We start from the raw sequence: 19097 nt of genomic DNA on the forward strand, positions 1-19097 counted from the left end.
CTCCGGAGACCCATCTGGCGCTCTTCGCCGATGACACGGCTATCTACTACTCGTGTAGGAAGAAGTCGTTGTTACGTCGGCAACTTCAGACCGCAGCTACCACCATGGGACAGTGGTTCCGGAAGTGGCGCATCACATCAACCCCACGAAAAGCACAGCGGTGCTCTTCAAAAGGGGTCGCTCTCCGAACACCACATTGAGCATCCCTCTCCCGGCTAGGCGCGTCAACAACTCCGCCTCCGCCATTCGCCTAATCACGATGTACGACCAACCCATACCATGAGCCCCGAAGGTCAAATACTTGGGCGTCACCCTCCACAGAAGGATGACATTCCGCCCCCACATAAAGACGGTACGCGACCGTGCCGCCTTCATACTAGGACGTCTCTACCCGATGATATGCAGGCGAAGTAAAATATCCCTTAGAAATAAGGTGACACTCTACAAAACTTGCATACGCCCCGTCATGACCTATGCAAGTGTAGTGTTCGCTCACGCGGCCCGCACCCACTTAAAATCATTCCAAGTAATTCAATCCCGTTTTTGCAGGATAGCCGTCGGAGCCCCGTGGTTCGTCAGGAACGTCGACCTCCATGACGACCTGGATTTAGAGTCCATCAGTAAGTATCTGCAGTTGGCGTCGATGCGCCACTTCGATAAAGCGGCACGACACGAGAACCCTCTCGTGGCCGCCGGTAACTACATTCCCGATCCTGCGGAAAGAATGGAAAGCAGTCGACGTCGCCCCAAATTCGTCATTTCGGATCCTCCCGATCCACTAACGGTGCTTTTGGTACCTCAAGCACCGGTCACCGTTCTCGTCGAAACCGTCGCTTGCGACGAAGGGCTCGACGAGTAAATTAACCCTCAGAGACAGTCCACTGAGTTTCTCGTCGGATCTTCTCAGTGGGTCGCGTATCCGATCCGGTGGTAGATTCTGCGAAGCACGGCTCTGGCTAGGGTTCGTGTTAGCAACGTCGGCAGGTTTGAATTTTGAAGTTTTGCAAAACTTAGCCACTGCTTTTCTACTGCTTTGCAGAACTTTAATTGTTAAGAATATCCAAAAAATATACGTATGTTCGGGGGTAGGCTCTCGTACGGCGAAAATTTTGTCAACAATTTTGTTCTTATGAGTTTATTAAGTAAAAAGCTTGTATGCTGTTCATGTGGGCACCTTTTATTAAATAAGAAGAATGAAAGTGGCTTGTTGAAAATAAAGATTTTATTATTTAACATTCAAATTTTAAAGTAATGTACTTGTATAAAAAATGTGAAGTGGCTCCGTTCTCGAAGCAGGAGAAAGAATAATGTACTATTTAAATAATTCATTGAGTTTCTTAGATTATTTGAAAATTCTAATAACTAAAAACATGGTATAACACTATAAAAAACAATAGCCTAAAAAAAGGTTTATCAATAAAAGTTAATTTGTAAAATGTTATTTTATGACTGTTATAATCAGTGAAGGGCAGCTTTAAGGATGCTTCGAGAAGAGTTCCATAAAAATACCTAAGCTGAGTTTTGGTTGCAGCATACAGATAGCGCGCGCGATATTACACTGTGAATGTTTTTTTAATGCTTGTACCGCACAACTTCATTAATGTTAAAATTTGCGTTAGTTGTAGGATTATAATTAACTTATATGTACGTATATGTATATTAAATTAAGTCGCATAAAACAAACGAAAAAAATTATAAAAACAGGTACTGTAATTTATATTATCAATATTTGGTAAAATAATACTTCATAAAAGGATTAGGAATTTGTGATTGCCTCGGTGTAAAATTTAGAACTTTATGGCATAAATGCGTGCTTATCAATTATAACTATCACAATGTTCAGGATTTACCATAAAACTTACTATTTAACAAGAATATCAATAAGTTCACATTGATTTTAGCTTTACCGAACATATCCATAACTGCACAGCCTTCATATTGTTTTTGCAATAAATCTTGTATGTCGATGTCAATTGATTCCATTTCAATACCCATGAATTTCCCCTTCACTGTGAACACTCCATTAAGATCAGTTGGCGTTATTTCAAATTGAACATTTTTGAACTGTGATGGCGAAAGTCCGTCAATTTCTAATAGTACACCCCTTTCCAACAATTTCGCACCCGAATATTTGACTGTTAATTTCGATTTTAGTTTTTGCATATCCTTTCCGGATCTCCGTAAGCACGCGTGCACACTCCTGTAAAGAACATTACTATATAAATATAAGGCTTGTATACTACCAGTACTCTTAAATTCACAGTGATTTGTGTCAATGTAGCTAAAAAGAATTTATTTAAGGTAAAGTGTATAACTACAAGGATACTCTCCTTTATACCTAACAAGGTGGACGAGCAGATTAAAGAAATATTTTCTAGATAATTTTTCATTTATTTTTAATATACTTAAAAAGCAGTTTAAATTATTACCTTTTACCAGCATGAAGATTAGCAAGACATGATTTAATGTATTCATCATAAGATTTACATTTTTCTTCATAATATTTAGTTTTTTCAAGTAGGCTTTGTTTAGCACGTGTTAGTGTTGCTAGTGCTCGTTTTTGGGCCTGCCTATATTTACTTTTATTACAGAGATCAAGTGCTATGGATGTGACTATCGCTTGATAGCCATCTTCTCTCGTGACGTATCCTTCATCTTCAAGCATTTGTAAGTTCCTACGTAGCTTGGAAATATGCTCTCGCAATGTCATGGCTTCGTCTTGCTTCGATTGTCCGGAGTAGATGCGCTTTTGTATTTTTTGAGCATATTGCTCCTGCTGTTCTTTCGTAGTACCGATAACCAGTGCCTCTAGCAAGTGTTCACCTATAAAATAATTCATTAGAATTAGTTATTTTTGCTTTAGTAACATTACTGTTTAAAAAATTACAAGAATTGAACACAATGTCTGTAAATAACTTTATTTTATATTTTATATTTAATATTGAAATTACCATTCAAATATGGAAGTATGGCGACACATAACTCTTTGGTTTTGATAAATAGTTTATTCAGATCTGCCATATCATCAGCAGGTGTTTGAAATTTATTCACGAGAGCCAAACACACTTCAAGTCTAGCATTCTCTTCAATAGTCTCTCCCATGGACTGCAAAATACAAAAATACGTTTATTTTATTAGTGTTGATTAAACGGTGACATGTAATTTAGAACAAAAAATTAAAACCTATCATAAATGTAATGAACACTCAAAACTGCGAGTATAGATATTGATTTCTTCATATATACGATACGCGTTTTGTAAAAATTATGATAATTAAAATATTATAGCCCCGCATGGACCTCTTTGCCTCCTTGTTTTGATGGCAACAGCACAACCCTTGTGGGTTCTTCTAAATGGATTAAACAATAGAAGAAAGCTGGCTAGGGTGTTCGGATTCATCATTTTCAGTATGTTCAGAGTTTCCGATACTTTACCGAATTTCGTGAATCTCATTCATATTCGTTAACATCAAGCGCAATATAATATTCAAAATTATTCGTATGCCAATTTAAAAGCATAATCATTCAAACCATTCAACATTTTTCGAAACTACGAAAAGTGGACACTAGTTGTTAAATGACATTAAATATTAACGCGTTTAATCCGTTACATTACTTTTCATTATATCTACTCGTGAAAACGAAGAGTATTTATGATAAAATAGGATACAATATTGCTTACTCCGTCCACGTCCCTAGCGGCTAGTTGCGCGATGGTCGGCACTTCTCCCAAGTCGTCCAATAGTTCGTTTAAACGATCGCTTGGATCCGGTGCTATTATATCTTGGTATTCAATCAGTAGCGAGTGAGTGTCTACGATTTCCTGTAATTTTTTATTTTATGGCATGTAAGGAAATCTGGTCCTTGTAATTTTACTCTAGAATAATGGGAGGCGTGGCTTGGTAGGTCTGTAGTTTCCACCGCTATTTTTTAAAACTAAAGAGGTCTTCCCTCAAGTCTCAATGGATATATTTACATTTAGATGTCAGCGGGATCGTGAGCTACTCAAACTAATAGCTCATATAAAAATAATGGTACTCAATAGTAGGGTGAGATAAAGTTACCTGAACAGTTATACATATATGCGGATGATGAAGTAGCGTGGCTTCGGTATATTCGTCAACAGCAAAGTACTCTTCAAGCGTTGGACCGCGACAACAACGCCTAAATAGCTCCTTCATTTTCTCGTGGCATTCGACGATAAATGGATTTAAGCAACGCAGGTGACTTGACTCTTCACCAAACTTTAAAGAGAAAAAGCAACATTAAAGGTTAAGGTTATGTAAAAAAAAATGGTACATACTACATGACATTATCCTTTTTTTTACATTTAGAATAGTCCGTTTCTCAAAGTACACGTAGGTGTTCTTTTTAATTGCCATTGACAATTTAATTCATGAATAAAGCCTTTGTCTATTAGATGGTCAAAACTGATGGAAAATTTATTTGGTTTAAATAAATACTCCTTTTACTAATACTGAATTAATAACCAACTAGAGAACATTGAACATCACTATAATAACGTAATGTGCATTATATTATTATATTGATTAAATTTGCGGCTCGGCCTCTGGCATTGCTGAAGTCCATAGGCGACGGTAACCACTCACCATCAGGTGGGCCGTATGCTCGTCTGCCTACAAGAGCAATAAAAAAAACTTATTCCTGTAGGATATAAAACGTATAGTAGAAATTTTAATGTATAATTAAGTCAATTACTCACGCCTTTTTTTGCGGCAGAAAAATGCAAAATTTTCGCAACAGAGGCGAGGTTTTTTCTCTGATCTGTGGTCAGTTCACAGCCATTCGGTAAGTTTACAATATGAAATGCATCGGGAGCTACTATTGCGGCGTTCAAGAACTGGTAGTAAATCAAATTACCGATAACCTGGAATGTTCAATTCGATATAACAGAATTAACTTTTGATTAGTTTTTGTGCACAACTTATCTTCTCCATATTCTTGTACGCTTCTGAGACGTGGACCCTCAAGGCCCGTACTCGATCGAGAATTGACGCATTTGAAATATTGGCCCAAAATGTTGGGCATACCTTGGACGGAGCGCCGAACAAATGTGTAAATTATTTCGGAGCTAAACGTCAAGACCCGTCTATCCACAATCTGTATGCAGCGTCTCCTCAACGTACTTCGGACACGTGGCCCGACAAAATCCTGACACTTGGAAGAACTAATAATTGAACGTTGGAGGAAGCTGGTGCAGAAACCAGACCAAGGTGGTCACGAAACTCAGTAATGAGGAAACGACGCAGAAGAAGTGCACAACAACAATATTTTTTAAAACAAAGTAAAAAATTGTAATTCATAACTTACTTTTAAGATATCTTTTTCTGGTGTATACGGAAATTTCGTAGTTAGAGCTCTGTGCAACACTCTAGCCATATACGTTATGCAAAAAGGTAAAAGCTCCGTCGATCTTGTTATTTTATCCAGAAATATTGTCACAATCGTTTTTAATTGACCAAGGGCCGTTTGTAATCTAGCTTTGACTTCTGGGTATGTCAGTGCTTCTTCTTGTGTAACAGAGTATGGAAGATTTCTGAAATAAGTGTACACGGTTTATGAAATGTAACTTTGTTTCTTTGTTTTATTGCTTTGATGGGTGGACGAGCCCATGGCCTACATGGTGTTGGGTGGTTACCATAGCCCATAGATAACAACAACGTAAATGTCGCCACTCACTTTTTAAGGTTTTTTTATTTTTATTGCTTAGATGTGTGGACGAGCTCACAGCCCACCTGATGAAGTGGTTACTGGAGCCCATAGACATCTGCAACGTAAATGCGCCACACACCTTGAGATATAGTTCTAAGGTCTCAGTATAGTCACAACGGCTGCCCCACCCTTCAAACCGAAACGCATTACTGCTTCATGGCAGAAATAGGCGGGGCGGTGGTACCTACCCGTGCGGACTCACAAGAGGTCCTACCACCAGTAATTACGCAAATTATAATTTTGCGGGTTTCATTTTTATAACACGATGTTATTCCTTCACCGTGGAAGTCAATCGTGAACATTTGTTGAGTACGTATTTCATTAGAAAAATTGGTACCCGCCTGCGGGATTCGAACACCGGTGCATCGCTTCAACACGAATGCACCGGACGTCTTATCCGTTAGACAACGACGACGTCTCAGTTTTACAGTACAACACCTTCCCCACGCTTCAAACTGAAAGGCATATTACTGCAGAAATAGGCAGAGTGGTGGTACCTACCCGTGCAGACTCACAAAACGTCTTTCCTACCACTAATTACGCATATCGTAAATTTTGCGGGTTTCATTTTTATTAAACGATGTTATTCCTTCGCTGTGGAAGTTTATCGTGAATATACGTAATTCATTCGAAAAATTGGGATCCGCTTCCGGGTTTCGGACACCGGCACAGTTGCATCGCTTGATACCAATGCACCGGACGACTTATTCTTTAGTCCACGACGACCACTTACTGTAATAATAGCACCTCCGCAAAGTGTCATCATGGACCGATTGTTGTACATACTTGAATCAATCAATGCAAGTTTTGTTAAAATCGTTGTTTCAGGTTACCAGGTTCATTCTCAATCGAAGAAAGAACGTGTAAAATATACGGGAAGGCTCAGGAGAACTTCGTTTCACATAAATCCAAACAATAGCGGGCAATGCCGAAGTTCAACTATAGAGCTCTAAGCGATACTCGTTATTGGTGGTAGGACCTCTTGTGAGTCCGCACGGGTACCACCACCCCACCTACTTCTGCCGTGAAGCAGTAATGCCTTTCGGTTTGAAAGGTGGGGCAGCCGTTGTAACTATACTGAGACCTTAGAACTTATATCTCGATGCCTCCAATGAACACTACTCTAACTCAAAATTTTGAAATTTTCGTTTTTCACGCAAATCGCTTCACTATTTTAAAAGTATTACAAATTCATTATTGATGGGGTTCGAAGCAAGAGTAAATCAGCTAGTTACACAAGAAAAAACCATAAATATATCTGCAATAATAAAGATTTTACCAACTTTTTTCGTTTAAACTCTCCTGCTGTAAACCTACGAATTTGGAGTTAGAGTAGTGTTCATTGGAGGCATCGATCTCAAGGTGGGTGGCGCATTACGTTGTAGATGTCTATGGGCTCCAGTAACCACTTAAGACCAGGTGGGCTGTGAGCTCGTCTACCCATCTAAGCAATAAAAAAAATGAACCTAAAATAAATAAATAAATATAATTAACTGAGAACAAATCACCCAGTCATCCGTCCCCAAATCAGGATTCCCTGTGTTATGTGATATTAGAGACTGATATCAGATACTTATATACGTTTAAATATTTACTAAATAAATAATGAGTACCCAGACAAAAGGGTAAACAAATGTGTTCATTACACAAGTATTTTGGCGATGTGAGAATTAAACTCACGACTCTCGGCGCAATATCCAAGGGTTCAATAACTACAGCACGACCGAGTCAGTCAACAGCGATGCATTGGTGCGAAAAATGAGAATAGTGCGTAGTTACCAGCCAGTATTAGACGAGGTATCGATTTCTATAAATTCGGACAAATCTATTAATTAACTTTTCTTTTTTGTGCATTACTAGATCCAGAACCCTAGCTTGTAACAATACAATAACATAACTCACCTTCTACAAAACAATTTATGGACGCTAATTTTTAAATTTTATTTTCTTAGGTGCTTTTAGTATGGGCAAAAGACAACGTTAGGTTATTTTTGGTAATAAAAAATCAATCAAAATTTACCTATGTAAACATGCAACAAATTGATTAAAACGTTGACAAAAAATCGACAGAGTTTTTGACCTTTAATAGAAACATTAAAAGTAAATTTTGTTCGAACTTACGATATTTTCCCAGTTTTCATCTCGTTTTCATTTCTCCAAGCTTTATAGATTTCTACTGGACCCGTTTCAATATTTAAATCTTTGTCCCTTAACATTTTTTCGACCAGGGGTCCTATAATTGTTTGCAGGCTGTTCAGTCCAGAAAGCTGTCTCGAAAGGCTTACCGCCATTTTTAGTACCAGCGGAGTCGACGAGATAATATCAAAAGGTTTAACAACCTTACAACTTATTTCTTCCTCCAATGTAAATCTAAATAGCTTCAGAAGCAGATACTCATCTCTTGTGTAAGCCCCAAAGTTGTAAAGGCTAAGTACGACGTTTTGTAAGAAGAAATTAGTTTTATTTTGCGGTATACAAAACAGTAATTTGGACAAGTAAGTGGGGTTTGTTTGCAGTTCATAGAACAGATGTTGGTATCCGTCTAAAAGTCTTTTGGATTCTTTAGTGAGGGATTTTAAGCCTTTAACGGCTGTTGTAACTGTCATGAAAGAGCCTTTGCCATCAGGGCGATTTTGAAAGACAAGTTTAGTCATCGAATGATGTTTGACTAGATTATTTAACTTTAGACCAAATGCCGCAACGTCCTGTAAAGCTATACGGTTTTGTACCAGCAGACCTATTTTTAAATCCATGTCATCGATTTGCTTGGATAGCTCCTGATTCTTTCGGATAGACTGCACGACTTCCGATTTCAGTGATTGTAATTCAATTTCCCTGTCGTAGTCTTCAGTCGAGAAATCTAGTAATGGAATGAACTTTTTAACGATTCTGAGCGGTGGATTCCGCGAGTGAAATAAAGCAGTGAAACATTGACGAGCGCGACGACCTCTCCACATTGCTTGAATTTTCACTATTTTGTGTTCCTGAAGTTAAAATACATAAAAATGTAGTTATTATTCGCGTTAGTATTGTGGTAAAACATTTATTGCCAAATAACGATAATTCTTTTGAAATCTTAAGTCGCTCTGAAATATATTATTTACGATTTCAATAACAATATTAAACTTAACATTAGTGATTGATTACCTGACTTTTGTACCATGCCATTGGATTTTGTTTGCGTTCCCGTTTCAATTTTGCTTCAATTGTTTTCATTTTTATTAATGTCCCGTATCGCTTGTAAACCAACAGCATTCTCCACCAAGCTTGAATTTTAATAACGTATTCTTCATTTGCCATAAACAACTTCAGTCTGTCAGTCATTCGTTTCCTAAGCAGATATCCTTTGCAATATGCTTGGAGTTTTACGACAGATCTTTCTATTAACGTTTGTTTGTATTTATTTACGTGGTGTTTATTAGTTTTCTCTACTATTCCAGAGATATCTTTCGTAGTCAAATATCGTGCATACGGTACGAAGTCTTTAGGAGTTGTCCAGCTATACGTATATGATTCGACGTCTATGTAGACAGTGTTCCCAACATCCGTGTGGCAAACTATCCAAGGACAAATAAATTGACCTTTCTTTTTCAATGCTTTTGAAAACATTTGAAAATATACATCCTTACATGATGCTTCTACATTATCAGAAATTGCCAAAACTGGATTTCTGATCGTATTAAAAAAACTATCAACGTTATTTTTCAACACAGCTACATTCAGTTGGACTATAGCCTCAGTCAACTCTTTTACTTTGTATGACTCTACATTAACTTGGTTGATTACATCCAAAACATCATCGATCCAAAGATTTTGGGATTCTTTTCCTAGTAACAATTTTTTCAGCATGCGTAAATATAGATGTTTTTCTTCTTTATGCAAACGGGAAGGCAATTTCAAACTTGAACTGTTTAATAATATCATCAGTGACTCCACATCATCCTCCAATACCGCCTTATTTATACCGTCTATTACAAGAATCACTGAAAAAAATCATCGTTATCCTGAATTTTGAAAAACATTTTGATAAATTTGACTAGGTAATAAAAATTATTGCATACTTACGCTCTTCGTTTTCGTCATCTTTCATGTTCACCATTTGAATTGTGTCATGGATATCTTCAAAAGTCAGAAGCGGACATGCACACTGTTCTTTTATCTTTATTTGTAAAGCGGTTGCTAACGCGGATAGGTATCTGCGTCTGCAATGAGCTCGCAATCCTTCAAGCTGAATTTGTTTCGAATTCAGAGCATTCCAAACTGCTAATTCATCACCTCTGTCTACAGCGTGTGACACAGTCGCTACGGCCGATAAATAAGAGACTGAAGCAGCAATTTCGTTTTCATTAAGATTTTTTTCTAACTCGCATCTCTCCAATCTCATCTCTTCATACAACAAAGGAGCAGCAAATTCGTCAACCTTGATGTTTAATTCTAAATGAGGATTGATTAATGCTTTATACAAATCGGTCGGAGAACCCTCTTCCAACACTTTATTTACATTTGCAATAGCGCTTTTATGATCTGTGTGCTCAAGAGATTTGCGATTTCCTTCATTGATTATGTTTTGAAATATTTTATGCCAATTCGGAACACTTTCGACATCAATGTCTTTGTTACATTCAATAGTCTCTTGAACTACATCACAGTAAAAATCTAAATTATGATGGTCGTAACCCTTTATATGGACCCATTCTTCAGTAAAGATTTTGTGTAAGCTCTTGACATCGTTATGTTTAGAGGCAGAACAAAGATTTTTCCATAAATATTTATAATTAACTGCTGTGATGTGCCCTTGTATTTCTACCGTAGTTAAAAGTTCATCATATTCGTCTGGTAAATAGCTATCATTAAGAGAACGATTATGAGCAGCCTGAATTTTATCTTGCTTGGCAATATGTAAAGCTTTTTTGTATTCATCTATTAGCCGATTTTGAACATGCTTCAACTTTAGCTGTGGGTTCAGAATCGCAGCCGTTATAGACTTTTCTGTATCAAGTAATCTGTTTAATTCAATAAGAGCTTTAAGCATAACAGAACCATCCCCTTTATTATTGATTGATAAAATTCCACCTATCTTTTGGAACATTGGCATTGGTTGTTCACATTTTTGTAAATCCTTTGACACGACGTCTAATTCATCGTCTACAATAAACAAAAATTATTAGGTACTCATAACGTTACTTTAGGAAATGAGTAACAGAAACAGGGCACTGTACCTGTGAAGGCAATTTTGCCAAACACGTCATGAATAAGTGGAGCTTTTCCAAGTTTAAAGAGATGCGAACTTAAAGCATGTATGCAATAAATTACACGAGGCATGTTCTTTTTATCATAAATGTCGGTCGTTTCTGGTTGAAACGTCTGAAGAAAGAGAAACCATTAGCATAGTTGTGTACCGGGCTTTCAGGTGTGCCCACCAGTACGTTTAAAGGTATTTAGTATACTACATCTGTCATAGTCTACTACGGTGGGACCTGTGGCACACTTATCCGCTGATTGATCTGTTCAATGTGTTTCGTAACGGTTATAATTTTACATAATATTTTTTGTTTAAAAAACATAGACATCATCGAGAGAAGGTAAATTTACAACACTTAAAAAAATGATGTTTTAGATTATGGTTCAGTACAGGCGATAAGGCATAGTTATATAAGAGTAGTTAAGGCACACGAGTAGATATCGCTATTCTTTTTGTGGCAAATAATTGAAGATGTCTCAGACGCTCGCCGACAAGCTCTTGTGCAGAAGACTTCACTCGCTAAATCTAGTAGTATAGCCTCTCGAGGTTACTAGAATAAGTAGGCAAAAATACTGCAAAGTGACTTAGTTGGGGTATCGGGATGTGGTGACTACACAGTTAGCGACAAACTTCGTGCTTTAAATGTTACACACTTGCTTCGCGAATGTTGCGAGCCGAAACAGCACAAAATGTATATCTCTGACATGTCGTAGATTTGAAAAAACTTCACTTCCGAATCAAAATCTCCCATGTCATTTTCTTCTGCGCTGTACCATAATAAAATTTTTAAGGCCAATCCCAAAGAAACGTAGTTGAGATCGTGTATTAAATAGGGCGTTTTTTTTTTGTTTGCTCATTTTATTTTATCAGCGCGGATGTAGAAATTCACACGCACTCGCAGGCTGCCACAGAGCAACTGTTTTCGCGCTGGTTGGAATTGTTGGAAACTAGCAGCTATATAGTTGACCGCAGCGTTGACCGTGCTCGGCAACGATCGCCTATCGATGATGGTAATTGAGCCCACTGAGTTTCTCGCCGGATCTTCTCAGTGAGTCGCGTTTCCGATCCGGTGGTAGATTCTGCGAAGCACGGCTCTTGCTAGGGTTCGTGTTAGCAACATCATCAGGTTTGAACCCTGTGAGCTCACCTAGTAATTCGGCGAATTTAGAATAACCCCTCGAGGTTACTAGAATAGGTAGGAAAAAAAAGATGGTAATTGAAAGTCAAGTTGAGAAACAGCTGTCTACACAATAGAAATGGGAGTGAAGTCACGCCAGCAGAGACTAGTTGACGATCCTCTAGCGACACCTTTAATGCACACCCTTCTGGTTTTATTAGTGTGAAACCACTTACAAAATTCAATTGGGACGTTAATATCGTGGTGGCATTCACGTTGTGATGTCTTAGCCTACCGAAACACATTTTGTGAAGAAAAAAAATCCCGATGGTTTTAAGCATGTTAACTAATAAGTTAACATAAATAGCTTTACTGGTAAATTCGATTGAAACTAATACTTACTACGGGTAGCTCTGTTTTCTTCAGTATTTGAAGAAATTGATTAATATTATCAGTGTGTTTAAATTGAAGACCTAAGACCTGAAAAATATACGATATCAGAAATCACGGTCTAGAGCAGGGGTGGGCAACCTTTTTAATCAATAAGCCAAATAAAATTTTTAGTTTTTTTTGGCGGGCCGTAGATAGATTAACTCTTACTAATAATTTACGAAACTTTATTTTTTTAATAAAAACAAACAAGAACAGAACACCGAATGGATGGGAGAAAGTCGATAAATAAATTCAATGTTACAAATGCTTGGCGGGCCGCATGTTGCTCATCCTTGGTCTAGAGTCTAGAGTAAATGATCAAAAATTCAATTCAATTGAGACTATTGCTTAGATGTGTGGACGAGCTCACAGCCCACCTGGTGTTAAGTGGTTACTGGAGCCCATAGACACCTACAACGTAAATGCGCCACACACCTTGAGATATAGTTCTAAGGTCTCAGTATAGTCACAACGGCTGCCCCACCCTTCAAACCGAAACGCATTACTGCTTCACGGCAGAAATAGGCGGGGCGGTGGTACCTACCCGTGCGGACTCACAAGAGGTCCTACCACCAGTAATTACGCAAATTATAATTTTGCGGGTTTGATTTTTATTGCACGATGTTATTCCTTCACCGTGGAAGTCAATCGTGAACATTTGCTGAGTACGTATTTTATTAGAGAAATTGGTACCCGCCAGCGGGATTCGAACACCGGTGCATCGCTCGATACGAATGCACCGGACGTCTTATCCTTTAGGCCACGACGACTTCAACTTTGAGCTCGTTCCCACGGCAGTCATGAAGCTGTGTTATTATTTAAAAAGAGGTTGATTTAAAAAACAAACAAGGTAAGACATATTCTTTTATTCGACTTTCGAGAAAGTCGAAGTATATATATATATATGTACTGCCATTGTAGGCAGGCGAGCATACGGCACACTTGACGGCGAGTGGTTACCGTCGTCGATCAACACCATCATCTCAGCCTATCCACTTTCCACTGCTGAACATAGGCCTCTCCAATTGATGTCCAGGAGCACAGTCAAGCCGCTGCCTATCGTTAATTATTACACATTAAAGACACACCTCATCTGTCAAGATTTGAAACATCCGCAGTTTTAGAAACGTAATTTGTATTTTTAATGAAATAATTAATACTGGTCACAACAATACGAATCATAATAGAAATGAGCGTTTCTGGTTACAACAATGAATGTTTCTAAAGTTCTAGCTTATGTATCACTGAATCATCACCCACAGGTGAAGTTAACGAGAGGTTGCTCGTGTTATAATTTTTAATGCCGAATTACGTCAATATATTACGTGTGGTGGTTGTGGAATATCTATACTAATCTATACTTCTATACTAATATTATAAAGAGGAAAAATTTGTTTGTTTGTTTGTATTGAATAGGCTCCGAAACTACTGAACCGATTTGAAAAATTCTTTCAGTGTTTAGAAGCTACACTATTCCCGAGTGACATAGGCTATAATATTTTTTAAAAAAATTACCTAACATATTCTTTAAACCGCGTGCCCTGCGAAAACTATTGATGATAGAATAAAACAATGTACTACGACTTTGTAGAACACATTATTTACAAAAAGTGTCGCGACAGCATATGTCTAACTATTATAGTTATGCCGCAATAAGTGTTCTTTTATTTTAAAAACTAAAACAACGTCAAATATCGTTGAAATTTTCGGTAAAGACCCGAGGGGAGCCGTAGCGGGCCGCTAGTGTGTAATATTTTTGCTAAATGACTCGGTAGGCCGTCATTAAACCGTCCGGCGGGGGGCGGTAGTGATGGTTCGCGGAAAATAAGGTAAAGAGAGAATAAAGCCGTCACGACCATCTGCCGTTTTTTGTTAGCAGGTTTAATGCTAAATATAGAGATATGTATATGGTCCACCTGCTCGTACTATTGCCATTTAAGTCATCATGATGCTTATATTCATTAGCAGTGTTATCAAACAACTTCTGACTACCGAAAACAAAGAGAAATAGTGTCAATGCACTGGTGATTTATGAGACAATAATTAATATGTGATGATAAACCTTAAGAATTACATTGATTGCTCAGTTTGGTTGGGCAACTCATGATTGGACATATTATAAGCCAAAATGGGTATTTAGTACCCCTATTTGTTTCAGGGGTGTCCATTTTACAATACTATTGAAACATCAGCTACGTATCAAAAAGGTGTCAGAATTCATGAAGCTCCCATTTTCACTTAATGCACACTTTGCAACTGCTGTACTTTGCTGTGAACTCATTTGCCCTTTTAAACAACATAAAATATTATAAAGAAGCGAAATCTATACATATAAATAAAATTGAAGTGTATGTTTGTAATATTCAAGCTTATATAGTAATATTCTAGCTATAATAACCGCTTATTACTACATGCATATGAATGTATATATGGTATGTACACCAAAATAACATTTTTTACAATTTTTGTCTGTCTGTTTCGGCTAATCTCTGGAACGGCTGGACTGATTTTGACCAGACTTTCACTGATAGGTAGCTGATGATATAAGGAGTAACTTAGGCTACTTTTTTTAGACTAGCTTCGCCCCGCGGCGTCACCCGCGTTTATTGTTGTACTGTGGGATAGCATCACAGGACTCAGCTATCAATAATAAAATTTAATGTTTCCGAAGCGAAGCAAAGGCGGATTGCTAGTTCTATAATATGATCTTAATTTTGATGCAATGATCCTGTAACACTCTAACTGCTGGGACAAAAGTTGTAGGTACAATTCCTAATTCAGGCAAACATTAGTTGACTGGAACTGCTTGTGGGATGTCCTCACAGAGTTGGGGGTCCCTCGCCACCTTACTGCACTCCTTCAGTCATTATACTACAACAGCCAGGGAGTAGTGAGAATCGATAGGACTGCATCTGACTCGTTCAAATTTCACAAGGGCGTGCGGCAGGGCTGCATCCTGTCACCCATCCTGTTCAATATTTACGGCGAATACATCGTCAGGAAAACATGCGATGGATGGGATGGTGGTATTACCGTCGGAGGCTGTAAAATCTCTAACTTACGCTACGCTGACGACACCACTCTCCTGGCAGCCAGCGAAATCGAGATGGGCAAGTTCTTGGACAGGATGGAGCGCATTAGCAAAGACCTCGGACTCGCAATAAACAGATCTAAAACAAAGGTCATGATCGTTGATCGCACAGGCAGACTGGAGCTCAGCGGTACACTTAATTTAGAAGTAACGGACAACTTTGTTTACCTGGGCTCCAACATCAGCAACAATGGCTCTTGTGAACCGGAAATTCGCAGATGGATTGGGATGGCAAAAGGTGCCATGTCTCAGCTGGACAAAATATGAAAGGACAAAAATATCTCTATGAACACCAAGAGCAACCTAGTCCGCACACTAGTGTTTTCAATATTCATATACGGAGCAGAGACATGGACTATAAAGAAAGCTGACCGCAATCGGATCGATGCCTTCGAAATGTGGTGCTGGAGGAGGATGTTGGGTATTCCCTGGACCGCACGCCGCACCAATTTATCCATCCTAGCTCAGTTGAAGATCCGGACTAGACTCTCCACCATTTGCATGCGAAGGATTCTTGAATACTTTGGCCACATCGCAAGGAAAGACAGTGACAACTTAGAGAAATTGATGGTCACTGGAAAGGTCGAGGGCAAGCGACCAAGAGGCAGGAATCCGACCCGTTGGACGGACCAGATTCGTGCAGCCCTGGATACCACAGTGCACAATGCTCTGCACTCAGCTGCAGATAGGAACAGATGGCGGTGCACTATAAAAAACAATCTGTTTCAAGGCCATGACCACGACCCTCAGTAATGAGGAAACCGACGCAAGGAGGAGGAGTGTGACAAACAGGTTTATCTACTATATGCCAAGGCTCAGTATCTTTACATATCGAGGGGTGAAAGTCTATTTAGTTTAAGTGACATTTTGCAATATTACAGGAGAGCCATTTGAAGTTTAAAATTTAGAAAATATTATCATAACAAAAAAAAACTTCTTCAGCTATTTCAATGGAGTGAACTTAATTGAAGTTCAATTAATAACATGGAACTGTTTGATGCTAACACCAAATAAGATGCACTTTTAATTAGAAAGATAAATGTCGCATTGTAGCTTAAACCTTTCTCCCCGCAATTAATTTATTTGTCATCTAATTTGGGGCCAGGCCAGGCATTTTTAGGAAAAATGACTGTGTGCAATTTGTTCCCAATTATTTCTTATATATTAACTACTTATTTATTTGGGAATTTAAATGTCACATTTTAGTTTTACTAGTTTATTGTTAAAATTATTATTTCATCAGAAATATTAAATGGTCATAAATGGTTTCAGTATGAAATAATGAAGTCTAAAAGAAGTCATGTTTCTAATTCCATTATTTTCCGATTTAAGTTCTTTTTTGTTATACAAAACATACTTTGTAGCATATAAATTTTTTTTGGATTTTTTTTGGGAATTCCTGATAACACTAAATGAGACACTTTTTCCAACATATCTTAATTTTATTGAGATAATGATTGTAGTAGTTGAATAAATCAAGTTGTTTTTAACAAAATACACACAAACACACACAACAAAATATATTATGTTGACAAGTCGGTTTGTGTATATTAAGTACTTTTAAAGATTAGGGATGTTCAGTTGCACATTGTCTACAGATGGACGATAAAAATTAATTTTGGTTGAGATGAGAGATGATGATAAGAATTTATTGGCAGTTGTTGTACAATGCACATGCACAAGCAAAATACTCCAACAATTGAATGTTGTGTTTTCTAAGATAACGGGGGAAGTACAGCTTGCTAATTATAAATTAACTTACCTTGTATCTCTTAAGATCAATGTCAAATATTTTATTTAAAGGAAGTGACTCAGGACTAATAAAATTTCCCAACTTGGCCAAATACACTCCATTACGCAAGCTTTCCTCAAATTCAGTGGCGGGAGGGAGTTTCTCTTTCAGGCAAGCTTCTAACCACGTCTTCGCTTCTTCAAGACGACAAAGATATTCATAAGCAATAGTCCTTTGTCTTATGAGGTCCATCTCCTGTCCAGTTTTGCGAACATCTGCATCACTTGAACCTGAACAAAATTTTGCTTTGGATAGTTTAATAGAATTATCACAAAGTTGTACTCACTTTGATTCACCACTATTTAGAACGGCATAATGATTGCACGCTCACCATCATCAATTTTTCCAATTCGAATTTCGTCAACATTTGCGGCAAACATAATGATGCAAGCACACAAAAGTATTGTTTTGTCATTTAGACTGTAAATAGCGTCACGTCGTTTTAGGTTTGGGTTCGATTTGCTAAAATAGCCAGCGACTTTCCATACAATTAATTCAGTTTTACATTGCTTTCAAAACAAACTTTGAAAATAAAAGCCGGTAAAGTAGTTTTATTTTCCATCAAGAAAAGCGCAGGTATCACACCATACAGCCTAATTTTTTTAATATACTAGTCCCTAGGTGTTGTATTTTCTTTGCTATGGTGATGTGTGGGTATGAGCTTCAGTGGCCTAACAATGTACATATCTCAAACACAACTAGCACTGGCTAAGAAATATTTAGTTTATTTTATTGGTATGTATAATAATATTTTTTTCTCTTTTGAATATTACCGACTGTCATTAAAATTTGTCAAAAAACGTGAATGTGTGTCGTTGTGTGATTATTATATTAATTGTTTTCCTGACCTCTAACACTTTTTTGCAAATTATTTTGAATTATTTGATGTGGTGTCAATACCAACAAGTATAAATATTCCTACTGCATCATTTTGGTTAAAATGATTGACGAACAGGAAGCAATAGTTGAGTTTAATTTCGATATTCCCGAACCTGTTCCAGTTTGTAAATGTCTTCGTGACGATGAATCTTCTGAACAAATAGAAATACAACCACGTAAATTAAAAATATTATCAACCGTTTCTAGAACTGAGAATTATTTAATGGAACATCAAATCCCAGCACTAATGCGATTTTTACTAACAAAATTAATGAACCAAAAATCAGAAACGCCTTTAAGCTATTTAGAGAAACTATTGGATGACTGCATGTTATACCGTGCTGGATATGGATCAGCGCCTGTTTTATATGAAGACAAGTAACATTTTCGTAAGATATTTGACAATGATTGTTTAATGTCTTCTTGAAATAAAAGTAAATATTTATTTCCAGACATTTAGAGGCTGTTATTAAGAGTTTTGATCCTAGTAATAGAGGTTGGTTAACTATTGGACAAGTTCGACGAGCTCACGATATTTTGGGATTAACTATGAAAGAATTCCAAACAGACCAAATACCTTGTCATACAGTCATGGATACATTAAAAAAATCGCAAGAGTCGGAACTATTACAATTATTATCTGCTGGGACAATGGCCCAGGAAAAAGACCACGAAAATTAAATTTCAGCATCAAGTAGAAATTAAAAGTCAAACTAAAAAAACAAAAGCAAACCGTATTTGATTTATTTTTAGTCCAATGTTTAGAATTACAATGTTAAAAATATGTATAAAAAATATGAAACATAGAAAAA

The 19097-nt window shown here is 37.4% G+C and overlaps 2 protein-coding genes across 2 annotated transcripts; one reads left to right on the forward strand and one right to left on the reverse strand.

Annotated features, from left to right (window-relative positions):
* Positions 1-1204: 1204 nt before the first annotated feature.
* LOC101742168 (ras GTPase-activating-like protein IQGAP1) lies at positions 1205-17973 on the reverse strand. Its single transcript, XM_012693848.4, has 14 exons — positions 17738-17973; positions 17377-17636; positions 12494-12571; positions 10952-11096; positions 9798-10877; positions 8880-9715; positions 7854-8716; positions 5331-5556; positions 4723-4887; positions 4064-4243; positions 3682-3822; positions 2952-3105; positions 2430-2823; positions 1205-2200 (listed from the first exon to the last, which is right to left on the reverse strand). The coding sequence occupies exons 1-14, from the start codon at positions 17784-17786 to the stop codon at positions 1840-1842; spliced, it is 4932 nt and encodes a 1643-aa protein (XP_012549302.2). The 5' UTR covers positions 17787-17973; the 3' UTR covers positions 1205-1839.
* Positions 17974-18184: 211 nt separating this feature from the next.
* On the forward strand, positions 18185-19097 carry LOC105842199 (uncharacterized). The gene is made up of 2 exons (XM_038011119.2): positions 18185-18663; positions 18738-19097. Exons 1-2 carry the CDS (start codon positions 18347-18349, stop codon positions 18964-18966), a joined length of 546 nt encoding a protein of 181 aa, XP_037867047.1. The 5' UTR covers positions 18185-18346; the 3' UTR covers positions 18967-19097.

Source organism: Bombyx mori, chromosome 5, assembly GCF_030269925.1.
Source record: "Bombyx mori chromosome 5, ASM3026992v2".
In the NCBI taxonomy this organism is placed as follows: domain Eukaryota; kingdom Metazoa; phylum Arthropoda; class Insecta; order Lepidoptera; family Bombycidae; genus Bombyx; species Bombyx mori.